We start from the raw sequence: 24975 nt of genomic DNA, 5'->3' as shown, positions 1-24975 counted from the left end.
GATTCAGAGAGCGAGAGATTCTTCCCCCCACACAGCCCAGGCCTCAGCTGGCTGCTAGTTCTTGCCAATGTCTTGTTATCTCCACAGTGCAATGAAAGGTTTTAGCTTCCCACACTTGGTGCCTGTATTTAGGAACAGAATTGTTTCATTTTTGCTTCCTAAATGAGGCCAGTGAAAAGAATGTCATGATCTGTGGTCTACTGGACAGCAAAAACTCTAGGCATCTGACCACTCATAGCCTCCCCTTCCACCCAGATGCCTTTTTCTTCCCCTGAGGTGGGAAAGCATCTGTGCTAAGGCTTTTGGATTCTGGGGAGAGCTGACAGTCATGGTCTGCTTCCATGCTCCTCATTATTTTTCCCATCACTTGGGAGAAAGTATCTTCTTGGCTTCCCATGTTTTGGTTTGGGCACATATGTGCATGTGCAGGATGTCGTAAGTACTCCTTTCTCCTGCTCCTATTTTTGCTTTTAGGAGCTTGAGAGAGATTTCCATTGTTCCCCAGTCTGCTTGTTAGAGAGTCTCTGGGGAGAGAGCTCTGGCACTCTTTTTTTTTTAGGAGACTGGATTTTTGAACTGACAGCAGGAGAGGAGGATTTTCATTTTAGGTTAGGCCCTGGCCCTCTGATGATGATAGAGAATGTCTGAGTGGTTTGAATGTCAATTTTATCCATAACCCTTTCTGTAACCCCAGGATAGGGCTCCACATTGGGCCAGGGGTAGGATTTAGGTGCACTGATAAGTCCACTTTGTGGACTGGAGGGTGGGAGAGGGATTCTAATCAACCCCTTCCTGAGCTCCTGCTGGGGTGGAGTGGCTCTGCATTGCCCATCCTTAGTGCTCTGCTTAAAGTAAGTAACCCAGTCTAAGCCTGAAACTGGGGACACAGTTCCCTGCTGTTTATTTTGGCTGAGTCTTTAAAATCCAGAAAAAGTAGACAATTAAAGTTATAAAGAAGTTAAAGAAGCACAGTGTATAGTGAGTACAGTGTCATATTAAACTCCTGTACCGGAGGATGATAGGGAGGAAATTGTTACAAAGTTCTAATGTTGAATTAGTGGTTATTGAATTATGTCACTACAGCAATATCAAGAAAAGTCTCTTCTAATTAACAGTGTAGTTCTCGGGGAGGGTGGGGGGGGAATAATGACATATATTTTGAGAAATATAGGCTCTAAAAGCCTACAGTTAATGAATGAGGAGTATTTTTGAAAACATCTGAAATGTATTAGGAACAAATCAAGCCAATCAGATAATGGCTATAAAGTGTCCTAGTGTACTTTGGGTGGTGGCTTTAACATTTTATCTGTTTGCACCTATTCAAGTCATCTAAGCTAGAGGAGGTAATTTATGTACCACACAGTGCATTTTCTCTAATACTTAGAAAATTAGCATTTCAGCAGTACCTTTAGAAACAGATATACTTTAAAAGTTTCATACTATAATCAAGGAAAGCATGCAAGTAATCTAATTGATTACTTAACTGTTAAGTAGTCAAATTATATATATTGTTTCTTGGATAGCACCTGATCTTTCTCAGAAGACCCAGTCTTAAAAATACCTATAAAAGTCTCTGGTATGTGATATCATAGCAAATTCTGCCTTTATAACTCCATTTTAAATGAGGATACTAAATGGAAACAACCAGAAAATATTCAAAACACTTTCACTTTCTGGACTGGTTTCAAACATATATCATTTAAACCAAATTAAGGCTTAATCACAGTAAATGAATGAATGAGATCCTACAAAATAGTTTTCTTGTCTGTCCTATTCCTAAGCATAATTCCAGTAAATGCTTATTTACAGAATCCAACCCAAGTATTTACTTAAAATTTGTAACACTTCTATATTATGCTTAAGTCAAGTAAAATGTATTTGCTTTTAAACATGTTTCAATGTAGAAAACTCCTAAACACAGTAAATCACTATGTAATATTACCCAAGCGTTTTAGATTTTAAAATTTTGAAACAGCCCCAGCTTCCCAAATCACCCACAGCATGGATGCAGCTTGTGATTCTAGGGGCTTCTGAATTTTTCTCCTTGATGCTTTCATTGCAGTGTCTTTTTTTAGCAGTTTGAATTTCCCTTTCAGTCACTTCTGAGGGAATATTTAATGTCTCTCTTGGCTAGTCAACAGAGGGAGTTTACACAAGTACTCAGCACATTCTTGACATTTCACCACAGCTATAGGAGTTTTGAAATTATTGTCTTTTTATATCTGAAGATCTGTTACACCTAAATATGCCACAGTATGCTTAAATTTGGATACCAGTTAGACGTAACCAGAAGTAATTCACAGGTGAACATTTGCCTTTTGGTGGGGATGGTAAATCTTAGACTGGGTTCTGCCATTTTTAAACCAGTCTGTGTGCATCACACTTCTGTTCTGTTACAGGTATAGATTGGTTTCCAATCACTTATACCAGTAAAGGTGTAATGCTTGTACCGACCATAATCCATATTATCACTGTTCCTATAAAAACACATGCTCATTCTGAACTTTGATTTCAACTGGGCTTGCACAAGCTTAACACTATATATGTGATTAGGTGTTTTACTGGATTTTGGGCTTGTATGCTTGTAGGCTAAACATGGATTTAGTTGTAGATAGTAATTTAATAGATTAATTTAGCTGGAGAGAGTTATTCAATAGGGCCAGAAACTTCTCAGTTCCAAGTCTGGGCACTCTTGTGTGACCTTGGTTTACCTTACTTAATATCCATCTCAGTTTCCTTACCTGTAATAAACACTTCACAGAGTCAGAGGCCTGCCTAAAGCTCTTTGAAGTGAATGGGATCCTTTCCACTGAGTTCACTAGGCTTTGGGTCAAGCCCCTTTTAAGGATTAATACATTCTTTGGATAAGAACACATGCACATTTCAAGGTATTTCAAAAGGACAGTAGCTGTGACTTCTAATTTGTATGTGTGAATGAGCTGGAAATGGTACAAATATAGGAAAACAACTTTAACTGCTAACACTGTTTCATCTAGTGTTAAATTTGGAGCGATTCTGGTACATATGTATCATAGGCAAATTGTGCACACATAACAATTAGAATGTAACAGAGGCTGTCGAATGATGTTCCCCATTTGAAATGGCTCCAAATATATGGGTGTCCATGATCTATATCAGTGATAACAGTGAGTGCATCTACATGTGCTGTTAAGGTGATGTGATAAACTCTGGTGCAGTTTGCACAGGAGTTAATTGGTCCAGGGTGCAATGTCTGCATCTGCACCCAGGACCACAGCAGTTTCAGCTGGGGTGGAGCAGCCCCAGGCTGGCAGGGGGCACAGCTGAGGGGTAGTGTCAACCCCAGGTTCTGTGTGGTGGCAGAGGGGGGCAAAGGGGCTGGCTGGGGCACTAGGGTGCTTAAGTGTGGGGCTAGGGAGCAGGTAGCCCCTGCACTTAAGCACCCTCATGCCCCAGCCAGCCCCTGTCACCTTCTATACATGTGTTTCAGCTAATGTAATTACTCCACCATAGGCTAGTACTGTCTCTGAGCCATTCAAGATGCAAGGCAGCTGCTCAAAGTGAATGCAAAGCATTATGATTTTTGTTTGTTGGCAATTTTACTTCCAATTTTACTTCAAATGACTATAGAAGGTACAAAGCGCTGAGAGGGACAAAGTAAGTATGGAAAGGAAAGGTGATGCTTTTCATAATATGTATATCATCTTATTAGGGATGTAAAGAAAGATCTTAACAGGGTCACAGAGCAGGCATCTCTTGATTTGCAAACAAAAGGAATATGAAATAAATAAATGTGCAGTTCTTGTAAGTAAGACATTTTGATGTTTAAACAAACTTTCATTTTTGCCTAGTCAGTTTGTCTTGTTCTCTATCACTGTAGCATTGGAAACCAGAGACCTTTTCATAGTGATGCCTACCTTTATAAGACTGCATAGGAGTATAGTTATCACAAACTGTTCACCTTTTGGATTTAAAAGCTATCATTCATTGTGATTCAAGATTAATTGGGTATAGATTGTGACAAACAGTAGCATTTGCAATCTGTGGATAACAATTACTTGTTAACCTGTGTTGCTTATGACTGAAACACTGCAGATAATAGTTTAAATTAGTCTATAAAAGCATTTTAAGTCTTGGCAGATTATAAAATAGTGGACCATAAAGTAACAGTGTCACTTAATTTATAGGATTTTGCTGAGTTATTGGTTGATAGCTGTGTAAAACATCCAATTGCTTTATACGACTTCAGCTCTTTCTTTTATTTCTACCTTTTCAGTAGTTTGCCGTCAGAAAAATTCAAGTGCTGATGGGAACACCGTGCTGCTGACTCTGACCTTAAACTGTTTGTGTCTGCACATAGCAGAAGTTACAATGGTTCAGCATGGTTAAGTGGCAAAATATGGGGGAATTCATTATTTTCTAAATAAGGCATTTTTTCACTTAAATTTATTGGGTCATTGTTCTTTCACCTGCAGCTAGGAACAGTTGATAGCTTGTGATCTCAGAATACTCCCATCGTCTTGGGCACAAAATCATGTATCCATCTCAAAAACAGAACAAGTAGCTATTTTTTTTTTGCCAAGCATTTGGGTAATGTTACCTGCCTGAGCATTTATCCAGCATTTTGGGTGGGTTTTGCAATCTATGATGAGACTCATAGACAGTGCTATCACTACCTGGTAGATTTTAAAGCTAACTCCAGTATGTAGTGATCACCAGGTTCAGTAAATAGTCATACAATGAATGAGAAGAAGTAAGCAATAAACTTTATTGATGGACTGCAGGCAACTTTTGCAGACACTTTTTCTCCCTAACTTACTTGCACTACTACCCAAGGGACCAATTCCCAACTCCCTTAGTCTCCTGTTATGGGCCATCTCTAAATTATGATTGCTATTACTACACATACAGATATATGAGCTGAAGTTAAATCTCTTATTGCAGGGCAGATATTAGTTTTTAACACCCCATGAAAGAAGTGTTTGCGAGCTTTCATATAGCAGTCAGCATTTTTTAACACAACTTCTTCAGGAAATGACACTCTGAATCATGCCAGGATGAAAGTATCAAATATAGGGAAGAAAGAAGAAGAGGGCAAGATGGTATGTGTAGTCCAATGTCATGTGAATTGGCATCACTAAAAATAAATACTACAAACTAAGCTATAAATAAATAGTTACGAGACTGTCAGATAACTTATTTTAACATGGTTTTAAACATGTATGTACTATTATATGTATGTTTAACAACTTAAAAAAAAAACAAACAAAAACTGGATTGACTGAAAACCAGTTATAACAGATTTCAAAAGTGTTAAACCATTTCCATGTTGGGGTTTAAAAAGCGTCAAAAGGTGCTGAGTAGCACATTTTTAAACATGACCTATTTTCCTGTTTGGGTATGGTAAGGGAAATATTTCCTTTGTTCTTCTTTGTTTTGATGTTCTTGAAATATAAAAGAAAGATCATTAGGATTAAAAGTAAGGTATTGGTACTCCTTGAGTATGCAAAAAAGATAACATTGCCATGAATCTGTCAATGCATTTATTTCTAGCCTTGGTGATTCAAGATATATATGACCTTAACAAATTCTTTGGACCAGCAGTGCTATTTTGGCACTAGACCAAGATTTAATTCTAGGATTTGTGTACCTATATGTAATATTCTCTCTTGGCCCTAAAACTGCAGACTTGTTCTCAAATTTACTTGTAAGGAAGTAAATTTCAAACTTCCAAAAACCTTAAGAAGAAAACTTGTCAGAGAACAGGAAGATCCATTATTTTAGGAAAATAGCATCTTCTCTGGTATAAAAGAGCAATGTTTGAAATTTTGTTTAAATACATGAACAAAAATCTTTCTATAGAGAGATGCAGACAATAGAACTTGTAGGGTGTGATCTCCTAAAAAAACCCCATAAGATTTTCTTTGTCATCTGGGAAATAGAAGTTTTACAGAATCAGCATTGCTTCAAGTAATGGGCATTTTTGGCACCACATAGCATTTATCTGACAGACTGAAACCTCCCAAAGGAAAATTATTTGTAGTCTGTTGTGTGAGCCAACTCTATTTCAGGCTATTCAAGAAAAAATTGTTATGAAAATTAATGTATTTTTTTGCAGTATATAAAAGACACCCAGGCCATTTTATATTGTTTTCTGAAGGAATAAAAAAGGTTAGATGGTTGTTTGGCATTGATTTGTATGTCCAGTTGGATTATTCAGTTTAATCTGAATAATCCAATTTCTAAAAGGTAAAACCATGGCCTAGACTATGTGGCATTCTATGAGTGGTAGTAAAGGCGTGCAAGATGTGTATGTCTAATAGCAATATGGGAGAGGATGCAGACATGTGTAGGAAGACTACCTCCCCTTCACAGGCAGGAATGGTAGAGAAGAATGTGGAGCAACTGGGGCCTGGGGCTTACCCTCAGTGGGATGCATCTGTGTCTATTTGTATAGGACAGACTCTTCCTCAATGTACTTGTGGTGCAGCCTGCTCCTGTGAAGTAGTAGAAGGATCAAAAAGAAGACGGTTGCTTCATATGATCATGATCCCATTTTTTACTTGCTTCAGCATAGGAAGGTATTACCCCTTACAAAGATACTGCAGGCAACAACCCGTGTCTGTGGAGCCCTTTCTTCTTTATCTCTTCAGGGATATTACAAAAGTCTCTTCTGGAGGAATAACAATGAGGCCAGCATGCCTGGGGCAGCTGCCACACACTGGGTCAGCGGCAACTTCCATCACGGTTCTGCAGCTGTGGATGTTTCTTTCCAGCCCCTTGCTTTCTGTGCCCTAATTATGGCAGTGATCTCTTCTACAAGCTCTCCACAGAATGCCAGTCAACTGCTGGCTGCCTCTTTTGCCTATTTTTCTGATTATACCTATTATAAAAGTTGCCTACCCAGTCCTGAAAAGTGTCTCCTGAAGTGTCAAGGGAATATAAAGCTTCAGACTGTGAGCTAAGAAGAAAGCAGTGCACACTACCTAGTGGGGCAGATGGTGAGTTGCGTGCCACCACAGGAAGATGCCTTTCTAGGATTAAGTAGGATAGGGATGATACTAGACAATTACCAGCCTCCAGAGAATTGCAAGAAGTAAGATGTTCTAACTCACTAAGACTCCTTTTTCACTGTGTAGTTTAGTCTGATATGAGGAGGAGTGGGTGAGGAAGTTAGGAATGTAGGACGGAAAAGGACTTCTTAGATTACCAAGTGAAGTGCAGTCTCCTGTTGTTGCAGGCACCCTGTTGTACAATACTTTTCACAGACAGATCAAGCTCCATTGTAAAAGTAAGTAGGTTTTCTGTATCCACTATGCTGACTGAAAGACTGCCTAAATTTCAGGAGGTTGGCCTTTTTTTTCCATCTAAAAAGTTTCCAAAGATAAGGCATTTTGGAGCTGAACCAGATCGTGAAACTCAGCTTAATTTCTGAGATGCTGTTCAGCTTGAGGAAATACTGGGATGGGACACCAGAAAGGATCAGGCAACTTTTCCTTAGAGATGTTGTCTACACATCTTCACTTTTCAGGCATGTGTATGTCAGCTCTTATGCCCTGATGATGAATCTCAAGGATAAAAGCTGGTTTTATCTCTTCAAAATAAGCATTAGCATGCCCAGCCCTATCTCAATTCAATTTCTTTCAACTATCAATCAAATCCTGAGGGCTCCCTATCAACGTCAGTATTTTATTTTGTTTTCCTGTTTATTATGCTTTTCTTTTTCATATAGAAAAATAGTTTCATGAGTTTCATATAAACATTTCTTATTTGTATTTTTCATTTGGGAATTCTTGTTCAATTTTTGTTCAGTTTTATAATTGAACAGTGCAGACATTGAAAACCAAGAGAGGCAAAAAACTTTGTAAATCTGTTTGTAGTACATTGTACCCATGTACCATTTTCTTATATTTTGTCAAGTTCTTATAATGTATGACTGAGGTCTGACTATCAGATACTTAGGTGTTTCCAGTGACTTTTCAGGTGCCTGTTCTTTTCTTTTCTAAATTAGTAAGCCACCTCAGCAGCTTTATGTCTCGGTAATTTTACAGAAAGCTCCTATCAGGAGATTCCATCTGGATGCTGTCTTTCTTTGCACTGACATGGATATATTGCTGTCACTTTATGGAAAGACTCAAGTGTATTACACTTTTAGAGCCTATTACATATCAAAACTATTTTCCTGATTCTAATAGTTCTTGACTATTCTGACAATCTTTATGGGTCATCTGTTCCTCATGCAACTGTATCTTAGTCATTTATTATCTTGGGGATAAGGATTTTTTCTACTTTGATTTAGGCTTCTTGCTGTACTTTCTGTAGCTACAGATATCACGTATGTGAATCACTTTCAGATTCTTGGCTAACTCCTGTCATTCAGGAATTCATCAGACCTCCCAGTTCTGAAACTATATAGAAACAGATGTTGCTCTTACATGTTTCTTGATCTGTTTCATGCCACCTGGATCATTTTTGTGTAAGTTCAGAACTTTGGTCAGTTCTATTTTAAAGGTGATCTGCAGGATTCCTATGATGGCATTTTTTTGTCTTCTCTTTCTGTCCATATCCTTACAGGAACAGGCCTGTATTATAAGCATTTAGGTAACTACACCTACTTTCATATTAAGTTTATGTACTGTATTTATTCAAATCCAAGATAAGGTTTCCCCCTCCCCAATTCAACACGGGGAAAAAGCCCCCTCATCTTAGATAACAGTAGAAGCAAGGAGAGTTCAAACAGGCTCTGATTCTGAGCCCAGGGCTGGAGTTGCAGCCTCTACTCTGTTACACCTTTGCTCCCCACTTTCACTGCCCCCTGCTTATCTTCCTTCTGCAGCTCCAGCTGTGGTTGGGGCCCTGCTCCAGTTCAGCAGCTTTATGGCTGGGTGATTTTACAGAAAGTTCCTATCAGGAGATTCCATCTGGGTACTGCCTTTCTTTGTACTGACATTGTTGTCACTTTATGGAAAGGGAGTCAGCCTTCCCTGGCTTCCACCCCCCTTTTCTGGCTAGGTTCTCTCAACCTTAGGCCCATTATAACTAGGCCTGGCTTCTGAGCTCCAGTCCTCTCTGATTCGGGGTCTTCAACCCTACTTTTGCCTGTGGGCTATGGCCCCTGGTTCTCTTGGCCTCCAGTCATCTCCAGCTTACGTGCTGTTCTGGCAGGACCCTAATCATTATTGAGCACCACTGGCATCCTACTACGGCCTCTGCACACTTTCCTACAGCCATCCCAGCTCACCAGCCTAACTCCAACAAACACATAGGCTGTTAAACTTTCCCTTCCCAGAGTACAATGCAGTAAAGGAAACAAAACAGAAAAAGAAATACTACCACTTTAACAGCTGTCCTCTCACCTGGAGTATGCAAATATCACAGGAGGGGCTGGGATGCTATTACTTCTCACAGGTTCATAGCATCCAAGCTGCTGAGGTCTCTGAGGAACACCAGAACCCCCTGTATCACTGTATGTCTCAAGAGCCTCTTGCTCCACTAGCTGGACTTCTGCCTTTCTTCCCTCCCTCTGTCTGGCTTCTGGCAGGGGCTTAAATGTCTGAGGGCCATTTTGGTTGGCCAGTTGTCTGCCTTGTCTCACTCTCCACAGGAGTGTCTCATCTCTTGATAAAAGGACAGCTTCCATGCTGGCAACTCCTTTTTCCTAAAGTCATAGGACCCTGGCTCTAATTAGGACCCTAATTAGGCAGCTCTGCAGTAAACGTCTCATGTAGATGCTCCCACTGTATAGCTTATTAAGCTGTGCTCCCTGCCTTGGGCATTGCTACGCTAACAAGACTATACTACTTTTGTTTCTATGATCCAATCTCTGCATAGTGCTGCTGTCTGCTAGGTAAACATAATCTCCAAATTTTTGTACAGTGTTTTTTATCACAACATAGTTCTTCCTTCCAAACCTGACATTGTGGTTGCTATCAAAATATTTCTAGTATCTACTTTTGGCAGCCTTTGCCAGCAAGACTTTTAATTTAAATAAAATAACATCATATAAAGAAAAAGTGGCAAAAAATTAAGAGGAAAAATAGCAATGACCATTTAAAATACATGAATGACATTTTCAAAACCAAACTGCAATGTCTCAGCTTTCCTCTCACTGAAGTCGCAGGAGATTTACAGTTTACCCATTGACATCAATGGAAACAAAGTTAGGCTAATACAGAGCACTTTATAAAACCCTACCCTAAATGTTGAACATGAACTTTTCCACCATATCATAGAACCATATTAATTAAAGCTGAAAGGGACTTCAAAAGATTAACCGATTCATAGACAGTAGGGCTGGAAGGGACCTCATAAGATCATCGGGTCCAGCTCCCTGCCCAAGGGGCAGGAAGTCAGATAGGGTCAAAGAATCCCAGCAAGATAAGCACTGTCACCCAGCTTTCTTTCAATTCTTAGGTTGCTGACTAGATCATCCCCTTTGGCCAGTACCAGGTTCAGAAGTGCCTTACCTCTTGTTGGCCCATAAACTTCTTGAGACAGGTAGGGCTAATCTGTGCATGTGAGGAAGTAGTTGAAGTCTCCCATGACAACCATGCACTGAGAGCATGAAGCCTCAGTCAGTTCCCTAGCAAATTCATCGTGCAGTTCTTGTTCCTGATTTGGAGGTCTGTAGTAGACTCCTAGCATTCTATCCCCTTCCATGTTCCCCTCATATTCTAACCCAGAGGGTCTTCATTTGTCCTCCATGGGTGCCAATCTCCACTTGTAGATCATTGAGTCCAACTCCCTTGCTCTGGGCAGGACTGCTGCTGAGATCAAGTAATCCCAGTAAGATGTCTATCCAGTCTCCTCTTGAAGACTTCCAAGGTTAGGGACTGCACCACCTTCTTGTGAAGTCTGTTTCAGATTCTGGTCACCCTTACCATAAAGAAGTTCTTCCTTACATTCAACCTGAAACCATCGTCTAACAATTTATGGCCTTTGTTCCTTGTTCTCCCTTAGGGCACCCTAGTGAACAGTTTTCTTCCAACTCCTGATATTCACCACTTACATACTTATAGATGGCCACCAAGCCCCCGTCAGTCTTCTCTACCCAGGCTGAACAGTCCCAGATCCCTTAGTCTTTCCTCATATGGTTTGTCCTTCAGGACCGTAATCATTCTTGTGGCCCTTTTCTGGACTCTTTCAAGATTCTCCACATCTTTTTTGAAGTGCAGCACCCAGAATATGACACAGTACTCCAGCTGGGGTCTCACTAATGCTGAGTAGAGAGGAAGTATTACTTTCTTAGTCCTGCTCGTGATGCATCGGCTAATGCATCCCAGGATATATGGATTTGTTTACACTGAGTGCTTCTACATGTGCTATTAAAGTGATGTGATAAACTCTGGCACAGTTCATGCCAGAGTCAGCTGCTCCCAAGCACAGCATCTGCATGTGTGTCTGGGACCACAGCAGTTTGAGCCAGGGCAGGGCACCCCTGGCTGGCTGGGTCCTGGAGGGTCAGCCCTGGATCTGGGCACCAGTGTTGGGACTGGCTGGGGACCACGGGTGCAAAAGTGTGGGGCTAGGTGACAGGAAGCCCTTGTACTTTAGCACCCTCATGCCCCAGCCAGCCCATCACCATCCATATGTGTGTTTCAGTGGAGTAAATGATCCCGCTGTAGGATAGTACTGTCCCCAACTGTACTATCCTACAATGGAGTTAATTAATTTACTGTGCTCTAATAGCAGTGCATGTATAGATAATGATGCTTTACTGTGGAGCTAGTTAGTCAACTTGCAGTAAAGTGCATGTGTAGATGAAGGCACTGTTCCACTTCATTCTTTAATTCAAGGTCTTTATCAGATAGTAAGTATAAAGAGCCCTGACTGAGAAGATCTGTTCAGTCATTGCAGCCAGGCTGTGCTCTGGAGTGATCTGCCAATCTGCTCCCACGGAGTTTTGTCAACTTGCCGGGAGCACTGAATTGGTGCAATTATGCAGCCAGGAGCTTTTTCTGGTGGCGGGCAATGGCGAGAGGGAGAGGAGACATAGAGGAGAGAGAGCAGGGGTGACGGAGGGGAATCACCCACCTGCTGCCCAGGACTGAAGTCCCTGGGAACAGGGCAACAGACACATTGGGTCTTCAGAGCTCAGAGGGGCTCAGAGAGAAAAACCCTGGCTCCACATTAATTGGCTGTGGCTGATGTGTGATTAAGCCGGTGGGACAGCAATTAACAGAGAAGCGAAAAAAAACTGCTTGATTGCTGGAGTTGCAATCGAGGGACCCAGAAAGTGAACAAAGAAGGAGACAGAGGAGATGCCGTTGGGGCTTGAAGGGTTTTCTTCCTTTATTTTTTTCATTTCCTTTATTTTTGCCTGGTTGCTCTGTCCACCTGAACAAATGTCAGCCAGCTTTGGGTCGGGGAAACCCATCACCCTCCTAGGCTTAATTAAAAATCGTCAGAGATGTGGCAAGTGAGATAATGGGGCAGGAACCTGACCCAATTCTGTTGACTGATGCCCACCCTGGTACGAGCAAGGCAAGTGGATGTCCTCAGGACACCAGGCCCCATGTCCGTATCCTGACAGTTGCTATATGATGTTTTTGTTGTAATAAGATAATATCATTGTAATAGAATATATTGTAGAATCCTGGTTTAGGATGCAAAAAATACTTACGTTGTTACCAGTTGCGGGCAAGAAGCCAAGTTGGCAGTTGAAGCCAGTTTTTCTGATGGGTAACTATTTAAAAAGTGAAAAAATGAGTAATTGAATATTTTTGGGTTCACGTTTATCTTGATAGTTTAATTTACTTGAAACTGGGGAGACACAAAAACTGTTATAGCTGCAAATTGCCTAATTTTGGGGGGTATATATGTATCAATCACTGAGTAGTTAAGCACATATAGCCAATTTTTTCCCCTTGCTGTTAATATAGGAAAATAACTGATCTGTAATTTAAAATTGTATCTTTTCTTTCCTAGGGATTGGATTTTGCAGCATTTACCGGACATATGTTTGTTGGAATTTGTCTTGTTCTTCTGGTCTCCTTTCCTTTTCTCAGACTTCTTTATTGGAACAAAAAACTTTACAACAAGGAGCCAAGTGAGATTGTTGGTGAGTTTGCTCATGGAATAATTTTTTTATAGCCACTGAGTTGTATACATAGTAACCATCCGATTAATGCCATCTACGTTAATGTTGTTGCTCTAGAAATGAATGGTTCACAGCCTCCTTCTGTTCCTAAAAGTTAGTGTTTTACCATTAATTTGATTTAGATTATTCATTTTTATTTTTTCAAGTCACGATTTTCTTAGCTGTATACATTTTAGTTAAATGGTGAGAATTATTACTTACTGACTGCGTGAAGCAAACTATGAATAATAAGACAACTTAAATAATAAGGCAATATTAAATAAATGTAGCACTATTTGTACAATTTAAGAGAAACGGAATCTTTTTCATAGTGCTAAGCAGCATTATTGGAATATAGACTATTTAGTAAATGTTTTTGTGAAAGATGAACATATATTTATTTTTGGGTCATTATGGCTGTAGGAGGGGAAAAATTTCAAGATATGCAAAGCTAACCCAGATAGCACTTGCACAGGATATTGAGTCCTGGTTTTGTATTCTGCAAGTTCCCTAAACTGCCCAAAATCTAAAGTTTCTACTCCTTGAAAGGTAGATACAAGTGGGTTGGGACACAAGGTTCATTTATTGCCATCATATTGGTAGCTGCATTTCCTTGCCTGTCTAACCCACAGGTGGAAGCTACCAGTCATCAATTTGTTTTTGTCTGCAACTGTAAAGGAGTTTCCTGCAGGAACTATGGGAGGCTGCTCTAATGTGCTGTAATTACTCTGATGTGCTTTGACATGCTGTAATGTAGATTAATCGAGTCTGCTGGAGCATGGTAATGACTACACTCCTGCCAGCCTCCACTTCTTTTTTATCAGCATGCCTGCGCTTCAAAGGGCAGCAGGGGCATTTTAATTAAAACTTGTTTGATGAGCTTTAGATAAAGCACCTCTGCCACCATTTTGAAGTGCTGGGACCCTGATACACGAGACACTCCTGGTGCTTTAAATCAAGGGGCTCTGGGAGCCCCTCTAATTAACACCCCCTCCCAGCCCAGAGCACATGTAAAAACTCTCTATGGCTCTATGACTTGTTGTCCTGGTTCTTTAGCTCTTTCAATTCCAGCCTACTTTAGCTAACCTCATCTATTCTGCCTTTAGTTTCTTCTTGAACCATACATGTCAGTGCTAGGATCACTCTTGACAGTCTGGTTGCAAACTTGGGTGTCTTAGTAAAAGTGTAGGAAAAGGTAAGACTGCTTAAAACCTGAGTTTAATGAGGATATGGTAGATCTGTCTTGGCTTGGGTATTTTTCATGTGACTGATATGAAAATGACTTTTCCTTGGTGGTGAATCCTACCTCAGTAAAATCCACCCATTGCCAGGGAGACCTTGCCTGAATCCCATTGTGGTTTCAGACCATTCAGAGGTACTATAGACATGATCTTTGTTGCTAGACAGCTGCAAGAGAAGTGCCATGTGTAACACAGAGATCTTTATAAGGCCTTTGTGACCAGACTGAGGCCTTTGATTCAATCAACAGAGAGGCTCTATGGAAGACCCTGATGAGATTTGGATATCTGTCAAAATGTTGTTACCACCACCAGACTTCTTTATGATCACCTGACAGCAACCATCCTAAGCAATGGCTTGAAAACAGAACCCTTCACCATTAGAAATGCTAAGGCAAGAACTGGAGTCAGGCAAAGATGCATGATTGCACCAACACTTTTTTTCCAGCTATATCACAGCTATTTTGCATCTTACTGCATTAATAGATTTCCATCTGGAGTCAGCATGCAGTATCACATGGACAGAAATCTCTTTAATATCAACCAGTTACATTCCATATCCAAGATAACCAACACCTCCATTACTGATCTTCAGTATACTGATGATTGTGCTGTGTGTGTCCACTCATTTGAAGATCTCCAGGTCACCGTTGACTGCTTTTGTGAAACAAATGAAATGTTTAGATGCACTGTCAACTTCACAAAAACCAAGATACTTTATTAACCTACCCCAAACCAAGCAGCTTCTCCCCTACATATTACAATTAGACAGCAGTCCTTGGCAAATGTTGAGCATTTCCCTGACCTGGGTAGTCACCTTTTCCCAAAAAGTAAACACAGGTAATGATATTCAGCTCTGAATAAAATCTGCTAGTGCTGCCTTTGGATATCTCCAAAATTGTATCTTCTATGATCATAACACCATGACCAAAATCAAACTTCTTGTCTACCAGGTTGTTGTAATCTCTACCCTTTTGTATGGGTGTGAAACCTGAGCAACATATTGGAAATACCTGAAAGCTTTGGAATGATACCATCAGGGAAAGAGCTGTGACCTGAATTCACCAATCTTTCCTTCTGGAATTGTATGCCATGTCTGTAGCCAAACAGGCAGATCTCAGATTTGTCTCTTCAGTCATCTCTGGATTCAACAATGACTTCTCTGTCTACTAGAAAACTGTCATTCTCATATCAAGGGCCTACTGCTGCCACTGCCAACTCTTACCTGGTCTGTATCAGTCCTTTTCACTTGGACTTGTATGCTGTCCTATAGGCTTCTTTCACAAGGCAAGGAAGGAAGAAATTCCACCATTTAGAAAGCTAGCTTTTGCACTGGCACTTTGTTTCAAAGGTGGAGCAGTGCCCATTCAGTACGAGATACTTTTCTGTAGTAGTCGAAACCAAAGGTTTCATGCCCCTCTTTTTTAGGAAGTACTAAGGGTTTTTAAAGTGTTCTGGGACTTTTAGTCAGCCAAACACTTCCTGGAGCTTGTCAGAACTTCAGGACGTGTCTGTCAGAGCAGATGAAGTCTTTCACTTTGGATGTGTTCTGGTCACCCTAAATACACTGTGTGACATGGGGCAATCTTTTCACACACAGAGTTTTGATTCTCAAGAGCAGCAGTATCACAAGCATGAGCTTAAAATGGATAGTGTTTTCTCTTTTGGGCAGATACTAGTGCTGTATGTTTCCATGAAATGTGACATCTATTTCACAACTGGAGAATGATTGCTTGATCACACACTACTTGGGAGGGCATTGAATGATTATTGCCACATGCTGGAGTCACTCAGATGAATGATAAATTCCCAATTCCCAACTAGTCCTGAGTAGACAGTTATAACCCACAGTTCATATAGGTGGGAGTTGTGTTTATACTTCTATTCCTGCTGCTCTTGAGGGCCAAGGCTCTACTTGTGGGGAGTTCCCGCCTGTCTTGCAAAAGGCTTGAGGATGAGAATCTCCTAGGATGATATATTCAGAGAAAATGAGGTAAGTAATTATCTCTTTCTTGAAAAAGTCCTTAATGTTAATATTAATTGTAAGTATGCATAATTATAACAATTATTACCTTTCTTTGCCTACTGGAAGTAAATTATTACAATCTTCAGTATCTAGTATTTTTTTCATAATTGCCCAATTTCTTATTTTAAAGGAAACCAGTTCTTTAATAATCCTCTTATTTTCTAATTAAAGCAATAGCTGCCTAGACATTTTAGTGAATAACTAGAGTTCTTAATATAGTAAAATTTTATTTAAAGTGCTATTTTGCACAGAGTACCCAAATAAGTATGAAAACATACAGAAAATTCACCCTGATAACCTTAATTTTATTTGCCACTGATATTGTGTAATGGCTTTGTGATATACTTTCCTAAATAGAAATTTTATTTTTGAGGTTTTAACTTTTCCATTGTGGTGTCAGTATCTTAAAGAAATTAATTATATACAGTTACATTGTGGATTAACTAAAACAGCAGTTTTGGGAATATTTAGCCAATGGAGTGTTGTGAACTTTCAAGAAACTAGCATATTTTGCCTCAAATTAGCTTCCTTATAATCAATGTTACTATCAGCTTGGTACATTCATCTACAGTAGTCTTATAATTACCATATCATGCACCTTTGTCACAATCAGCAGCTACTGTCACAGAGAAGCTAATCAGTAGCTGCTCAATTAAATCGAATGTTGAAGTGCTATTTCTATTGAAATTTTCTGTGAAATGGGAAGAGAAGGAGATAAAGGCAGATTTCATTAAAAGGTAGCTGTAGTAATTTGGCTGTGTAGAAGCAACAGCATGCATTCAAGATGTCTTAATCGGTTCTTTCCATCTCTAATTGCTAGAAGCCTGTGATAACTTGAAATGGATTGTTTGAAGCAGCTGTTTTAATCAACTAAATACCTGCCATTTTGCCCTCTGATTAGCAATCAAAGAAGTCTTTAAAGTTGTATGAAATTGCACTGCTATGCTGTTTCCAAGATTGTCATGGTCTGTCATGTACGTTAAGTATCTTTTGTTGTTTTGGACCACTTTTGAGTAGTCACCTTTGAGTGGCCTGTTAAAAGTAGATTATTTTTAAGAGCAGGTAAATTCTTTTTTTTTTTTATGTTTTATTTTCAGCATTGTGTATTTTAAGCCACTTTAAAATGTGACACCTGGTGCGAGCTCTAAAACCTGCCTGTCAGAAAAAAAAATTGTGTTCTTTCAGTAACATAGTTTACCAATGAGACTTCCTAATCTTGTAGTAGAGGTGATGCAAAAATAAAAATGGTTTTTGCAAAATAGAAACAGGACTTTAATGTTCTTGTCATTGCTGAAAATGGCAATGTGCATCTCTTTTAGTCCCTCTCAAGTGTATCCATTAAGCTGCAGGTCTACTTTCCTGCACCTCCATCTGGATGAAGCCCTGCAGTTCAAGCGCTCTTAAGATTACATTTCTAGATTTGCATCCCTCCTTGCTAAAGTGACAGGACCCATCTCAGTTTAGTACCTTTGCCATTTCATTTTGGGGCTCTATAATTAGCAAGGAATTAAAATGACTCTACAAAGTTTCTACAAACAATGAAGGAATAGGAATAGTTTTCTTTCAAAAGTACAAAGCTTGTGGAGTGATGGGTAAAACTAATAAAGGTCTATAAGGTTTTCCTTTCAGCTAACTCTTTGTCTTTCCTTGCCAGCTTTTCAAAGATTTCAGTCAATCCAGTAACTGTCAGCTTTAGGTTTGCAGAGAAGCTGTTGTGGTTTTTGTCTCTTTCCGCTGCTGATTGCTTTTCAGTTCTTGCTGATTTTCACTGAGCAGGCTCAGGTTACTCTTCAACCCCCCCTTTCTTTTCTGTGCCTGGGATCTCTGAATGTTTAGTCATTTCTTTTTGATCCTAGGCTTTGCTTTGGGAGGAATAAACCATACTTAACTTGTTGGAGCCAAGTAGTGTGTATTCCCCAATAAGCTGCCTTTTTTCAATTTTTCCCCCCCATTGAACCTCTTTTATCTAACCCCAGAGCGAATCATAGAATCATAGAACATGAGAGTGGGATGGGACCTCAGGAAGTCATCTAGTCCAGTGGCTCTCAACTTTTTTTGTACTGGAAGCCATTTGTAAACATCAATGGACGGTCCTGACCCAGTGCCCCTCACTCCCGATCCGCTGCCCTCCACCCCCAGGCCCTAGCCCCACAGTATATGGAGCAGGGGGTGGGTGTGTGGGGCAGGGTGGCCTGTGTGGGGGCATCAGGAGGTGCCACTTGTAGGCTGGAACTCTAACACCTGCAGAGGAAAACCCATGGTTTCCCACGTTTTTCTCCTATAAAGGAGAATCCATTTTTAAAGTTTGTTGTTCCATTTTAAAAGTTTGCTTGCAACCCTTTCATGTATTCTTTTGGGTAATGACCTAAGGGTTGAGAAACACTGATCTAGGCCAACCTGTTGCTCAAAGCAGGACCAATCCTAACTGGATCATTCCAGCCAGGGTTTTGCCAAGCCAGGCCTTATAAACCTCCAAGGATGGAGATTCCACCACCTCTCTCGGTTGCCTGTTCCAGTGCTTTGCCACCCTCTTCATGATATTTTTTTTCCCTAATATCTAACCTAAACTTCCCTTACTGCAACTTGAGATGATTACTCCTTGTTCTCTCATCTGCCACCACTGAGAACAGTCTAGCTCCATCCTCTTTGGCACCCCCTTTCAAGTAGTTGAAGACTGCTATTCTACTCTCCTCAGTCTTCTCTTCTGCAGACTAAATAAACCCAATTCCCTCAGCCTCTTCTCATAGTCCCTGCCTGCACATGATGGCAGTGTGTGGGGCCAACCCAACCCAGCCCCATAGCGCACAGCTCTGGCACTCCTGCAGCATGCAGGGCCAGCTTAGATGGGCCCCAAAGCATGCAACTCTCCGCGCTTCTGACCCCCCTTTCTCCCAACAGGAGTCCTTGGTCCATGGCCTTGTGGGGCGCTTACCTGAATTTCCACTCTCCCAGGGAGGAGAGGGCTGGGGAAAACCCTCTGCCAGGCAGACGCTTCTTGTCTCTGGATCCCCTACTTTGGGGCTGGCGGCTGGTCAGATCAGGCTAGGCTGGGGTTGGCATTGGTTGCTTAGCAGCCAGAACTGCACCTGCTGCATGGAGACACTGGCTCTCAGTGGCTGAAATTAATGCGCAATATGCTGCTGACGAATGCAAATACCAACGCCGTTAAAGCAGTGCAAAAGCATTTAGCCCACTTTAAAGTGTCATGCACACACGCTTCTCATTTCGTCTACACACATTTTCTAGCTGAATTATTCATACCAGAAGCACTAGCATATCAATTGTCTTGAGATATGAGGAGTTCTTATCCCTCCGGCATATATTGCATTAAGTCTTTTAGCCAACTGTAGTCTCCTTAGGCCATATGTAGACTGCAAACTTGCCCACACCCACCAGTGAACTGCTCCATGTGACCACAACCTGAACTAGAAGCAGCATAGCCAAGTGTATGAAATTAGCTGCAGTCAGGCTAATTAGCACTGCTGAACGGCAGTGCTAATTAGTTATGCCCTGCTAATTTATGTGCCTATTATAACTGTGGAGCTCCACTATGGGTTCAGGAGAGGACCTCTGTGAAACACTGCAGCATGCTGGGACGTGAGGTGTTGCTTTCCATGCTGCTGCTGAGTCTGGTGTGCTTGCATTGTATACGTGGCCTTAAGTTTCTTAGGTACCGGATAATGTTTTGGTCCCTAAAGACTTTGTGCATATTCCTTTTTCATGATGTTTCATGGGTTGTCACTGGTATGTTTTCATGCTTTATACACTGAGAGAAATTGGAATCTCCATATTCGGTCTTATTATAACAATGGATAACTATAAATATACTTTGCAGTATATTAAATGGAGATAATTGTCATCATTCTGTTTATAATCCTTAAATGCTTTCGTATGGCTACTTTAAAACTGGCAGATTATTCCCGACTGAGAGAAAATAATGGATCAGTTTTCTCATTCCCAGATGATAAAATTATAACCTGATATTAAATAAGGGAAATATTATGTATATTTAATACTTTTGATTTTTGTTATTACAATAAGTTATAGTTACTGACAATCACATTAGCTACTTATACTGACAGAGATATACAGCAACATCTTTATGTAGTTATGGAGTAGGAGATTACATTTTTATAATATCCCTTTGCCAAATAGGAAGCCTAATGAAGTAAAACACTAGATGAGGGGTGAAAAACTAAAGATGACTGCTCCTTTCCATTCAAGTTTATTTTATGTGTCACCCATAACACTGGGCTCTCAGGTTCCATCTGTTCTTGAGTGCACAACTGAGGGCTTGTGTATACCCTGTGAAGGATGTTGCTGAGTATGCCTCACCCATGAGGCTGGGTTCACATGAGCAGGGGCATGTCTTTACAGCTGCACAAATAGTAGCAACACAAATTTGTGCTGCTACTTTGTACCCCAGTGCACGCCTCTGCCAATGTGTTTGCAGCAGGACATGCTGCCCTGCTGCTCCACATGCTGTGGGGCAGGGGTCTGACTGTGGCATAGGGTGTCTCAGCAGGGGCTAGCTGTCCCCTGTGCTGAGGCACCCTGTGCCGCAGCCAGCTGGGAAGTGGCACATGGAGATGAGGGAGGAGGTAGTCCTGGGCTAGCTTCTCCCCCCCACCCTTGTCTCCATGTACCTCAGCGTGGTGGGCTCTAATGCAGAGCCCGCCACGCTGAGACATGTGGAGCCCCTGTGCTAAGGTACACTGTGCCCCAGCCAGCTGTGGAGCAGCTGGCTGGGACACAGTGTGTCTTGAGATGGGGAAGCAGGCTGCAGTGCCACAAACCACATGTGCCTGCACATCTGGATCCAGCCCTGCATCTGCCACCATGGTCTAAAACCAGAAGTTCACCAGTGAGGTTGATGTACTCCAATCCCCAGCACCTACTCTGGAGCACTTGGTCTCTGGTAGGACTGAATATCTGTTGGAATGAGCCCACAGAAACCTTACTGGTGAGCTTCAAGGTTTGGAGCATGTGGGCAAGTGTGGGCATGCAGGCATGGTCGGGGGCTTTTGGTCCTATCCTGTTCTGGACCTCCTGCTGTAACAATAGGCCTTGACCCTACCTACCCACTCTGGTTGCCTACCCTTAAACCTTGGAAATGAATCAGTTAAACCACTCTAGAGGAATGCTCACTGCCATCTTGGAGCTCCCTTCCTACTTTTTTATGATTCTGAAGATCTTCAGAGCAGCATTTAGAGGTGGCCCCTCCAGGGCTATTTTAGTACCTAATTTGGCTTTGGCACATACAGAGTAGGAATGGGTTTAGGTTATGCTTCTTACCAGCATACTCCAGAGCAATGGTGGCCAACCTATGGCTTGTGGGTTGGTTCTGGCCCTCAAAGTGATTGTATCAGGCCTGCAATATGGGAGATAGGCAACATATTGCTTGGTCCCAGGTGGCACTTTCTCTGTCCTGCGCAGTGCTGCTGATCCTCTCCACAGCCCTCCCTGTTCTTCTGTCTTTCTCTGTCCCTCCTCACTCCTGTCTCTCTCTTCCCTCTGACTTTGGCATTCCCATTTCCTACCAGAGGGGAGTGATGGCCCATTGTGCAGCTGGGTGGCAAGCACCCAATTTGGCAATCTAAGAGGTTGAGTTCCACTGCTCTAGAGCAGTGCCAAGTGCAGACATTACACATAAACTGGTCTAAGTAATCAGAAATTGATCTAAACTCATAACTCTAAAGAAGTTCAGCACATATAGACTGGTCTAAAAATGGCAGAACCCCATCTAAGATAGACCTGGATCAAAGCACACTCAAATCTAATAGATTAGGTTAGATCGGTGAACTGAACTTGTGTACCAGATCCCATATTGATTCAAGTTAGATTGCTGTCCTCTGGCATCCCAGCCTCCTTTGTGGCTCCTTGTAACCTGCTCCTTGCAGGGAGTCAAGCTAGCACTTGGCCTGCACTCAGCTGCTCCAGCCAAATGCCCAGCGGGCCCTGCCCCTGAGCTCTCCCAGAACCAAGCCAGCACAGACCCTCTCTCCAGCCCCACCTCCTGCCTCTGGCCATTTGTGTCTCCTGCATGAACCCCAGGACCTGGGCACTCATGTCACAAAGTACCCCACAGTGTGCATGCACAGTTGACACTGATACTGAGGAGCAACAGGCTCATCAGTGAAGGGGAATGCTGGGGAGTGGAGGGTTGGTACAGTACAGTGCTGTGAGACTAATCCCCCATGCTGGATCAGACCTACAGGCCATAGGTTGCCGACAACCTCATGATTATAAAATGGGCATACACAGAGATATACCTAGACCAGTCACCAGGGCCTGGACTTTTTAAATGATATTAGTATTATTTTAACAAGAATTAACAAGACAGTAGTGTTATATTAACAAGAATAAAGTCAAAGTAGAGTATAATTTACATTTTACTCTAATGGCGCTGACATTTGCAGTCATCTTGAAACCTTCTGACAGTACAGTACTTTCAGAAAACAGATAACATTTATTAGTCATTTTATAAGCACTCTATAGCCAGTTGTTGGGAAGAACTTTCAGTGGCAACTTTTTCAGTTGTAAATTATTCCAATTTTGATGCATCCTTGCCTGTTACATTTAAGAAAAATAGCTGAATTTATTGGTTTACCATTGTATCTTAACCTGATTGCTGCAACATATGCTGTATATCTTGTGTAGTAGGCTTACCTTTTTGGGGCTTGGGTTGAGTCCCAGGCTTGAGGGTCTGCTGTTTGATTGGTTGAGCCCCACCTACCAATCCGGAGGCTACACAAAGGAAGCAATGCCCCACCCTTTTCTGAAGGGAGGGGCATTGCTTGAGCTTCAGTGGTGCATGAATCAGTGCACAGGGATCAGGCTCCAGGAGCTGCTCGAGGTGGCTTGAGCCTGCGAACCTGGCAAGTGGCTGGGCAGTCGGTGTGCAGATCGGCATATGGAGAGCTGGCCCTGGGAGCAGCTGGAGGCTGCTCAGGCCCCACACGGTATGTGGGTTGGCACATGGAGAATCCACCCTGGGAGCAGCTCATGGCTGCTCAGGCCTCACCCGGTGCATGGGTCAGCACAGGGAGGACCCACCTGGGAACAGCTCAAGGCTGCTCAAGTTAGCTCCGACCCTAGGCAGAGTGACCAGAGACACACGGTGCGGCTCCACCTTTAGCTAAAAGAGCCCTGGTATCCAGAGCAAGGCCTGGGAAAGGGAAGACCCCTGGTGAGAGACTGGGGAAATGGAGCCTGTAAGGGTTTGGCTCCCATGAGAGAGAGCGCAAGAGCCCTGGGCTACCCAGTGCAGGGCGCCAGGCCGTAGAGGAAAGCCAAAGGTGCCGCTGGAGAGAGACCCTTGTGGTATTGTCCTCCAGGCGATAAGCCTTGGCTGCTTCAGAGAGGAAGCATAAGTTGTTGGGAAAATGGGCCCTGCAGGGGGGGTGGGCATGGGACAGGAGAGTCTGTCACCTCCACCCTCCACTGTGTCCACATTCCAGGGCCCTAAAGGGGAGGGGCTCCAAGGAAACCTCTCAGGCAGGTACTAAGTTCATTCCCTATTTTGGGTGATTGTTGTTGTGTCAAAGTCTATATAGCTATGGGTATTCTTTAAAGGGAGTTTATATGGTTCATATGTTCTTAATGTATTAATATGTATGTTTGTATTGTTACTTGGTAAGTCTAGGGAATATTATTATTATTAACTTATTTGGGTTATATAAGTTGATTTGCCATATGTATTGTATCATATCACTTTGAATACCTTCAAGACACATTTGGATGCCTATCTTGCTGGGATCCTATGATCCCTACTGACTTCCTGCCCCTGGGACAGGGGGCTGGACTCAATGATCCTCCGGGGTCCCTTCTAGCCCAAGTGTCTATGAAAACTTACTATCTTGTTTAATGTATTAGTTATTATATATGCTGTAAGTTATATGGTTTATGTGGATTGTGGGATATTATATGTAGTGTCATATTGTAATAAGGGGCTTTCTTGGTGCTGACTTCCCTGTGGCCTGCCCACCTGTTTCTGGGCTAACCACCCACCTTCTCACCCACCATGCCTTGTTTTTAATTAGTTAAAATGATGTAATTAAGCAGGAGGCTGCCCATTTCCCACCCCCATGCCAGGGGCTGCTATCTGCAGCTCCATTCCTTCCCTACACCGCAGCCCAAGCCTCACAGATGGCATCTCAATATTATCATTATCACTGGCCCTCACACTGAGCCCCAGAATCCTTCTAATTGAATCCCGCCTGGATTCTTCTCAGGCAGTCTCACCCACCTTCATACTAGGCAGCATAGCTCGCTGAACCGCTTCCCTTTTGGGTGTGGTTCCCCCCAGGACCTTTGGCTCACTAGCCCTGGCTCACCTCCAGGCCAGCCAGAACCCCAAGCATGCAGCTCTTGGGCATTCCTCAGAGTGGGCCGTTGGCCCTTTGACCCTTCCAGTCCTGGCCACAGCATGGACCAGTCAGGGGAAGTCCAGACAGGCATGAGTCTATGGCCCTTTCTCTGAAGGTCCACCCTCCAAACAAGGGGCAACCCACTCAGTCATGGGGGCTAGGGGTTAAGGCACCCCAACCCACCTTTCACTGGGGTAGTAACTGGCCTGGCATTTCCTGGGGGCTCCCATGCCACTGGGAGCCCCACCAGGCCACCCACTCCCAGCAGGGTGCAGTTTTAGGTCA

At 42.2% G+C, this 24975-nt stretch overlaps 1 protein-coding gene across 1 annotated transcript in view; it reads left to right on the top strand.

Moving 5' to 3' along the window:
• OCA2 (OCA2 melanosomal transmembrane protein) overlaps nt 1-24975 on the top strand; it is a 481929-nt gene that overhangs the window by 187353 nt on the left and 269601 nt on the right. The window contains exon 15 of the mRNA XM_019525532.1: nt 12907-13039. Within this exon, the coding sequence (XP_019381077.1) occupies nt 12907-13039 (133 nt within the window). The remainder of the gene's footprint in view (nt 1-12906; nt 13040-24975) is intronic.

This window comes from Gavialis gangeticus, unplaced genomic scaffold, assembly GCF_001723915.1.
Source record: "Gavialis gangeticus isolate Ggan-Ray unplaced genomic scaffold, GavGan_comp1, whole genome shotgun sequence".
Taxonomy (NCBI): domain Eukaryota; kingdom Metazoa; phylum Chordata; order Crocodylia; family Gavialidae; genus Gavialis; species Gavialis gangeticus.
Note: the sequence above shows the minus strand (reverse complement) of the source record. Positions and strands in the feature narration are given on the sequence as shown.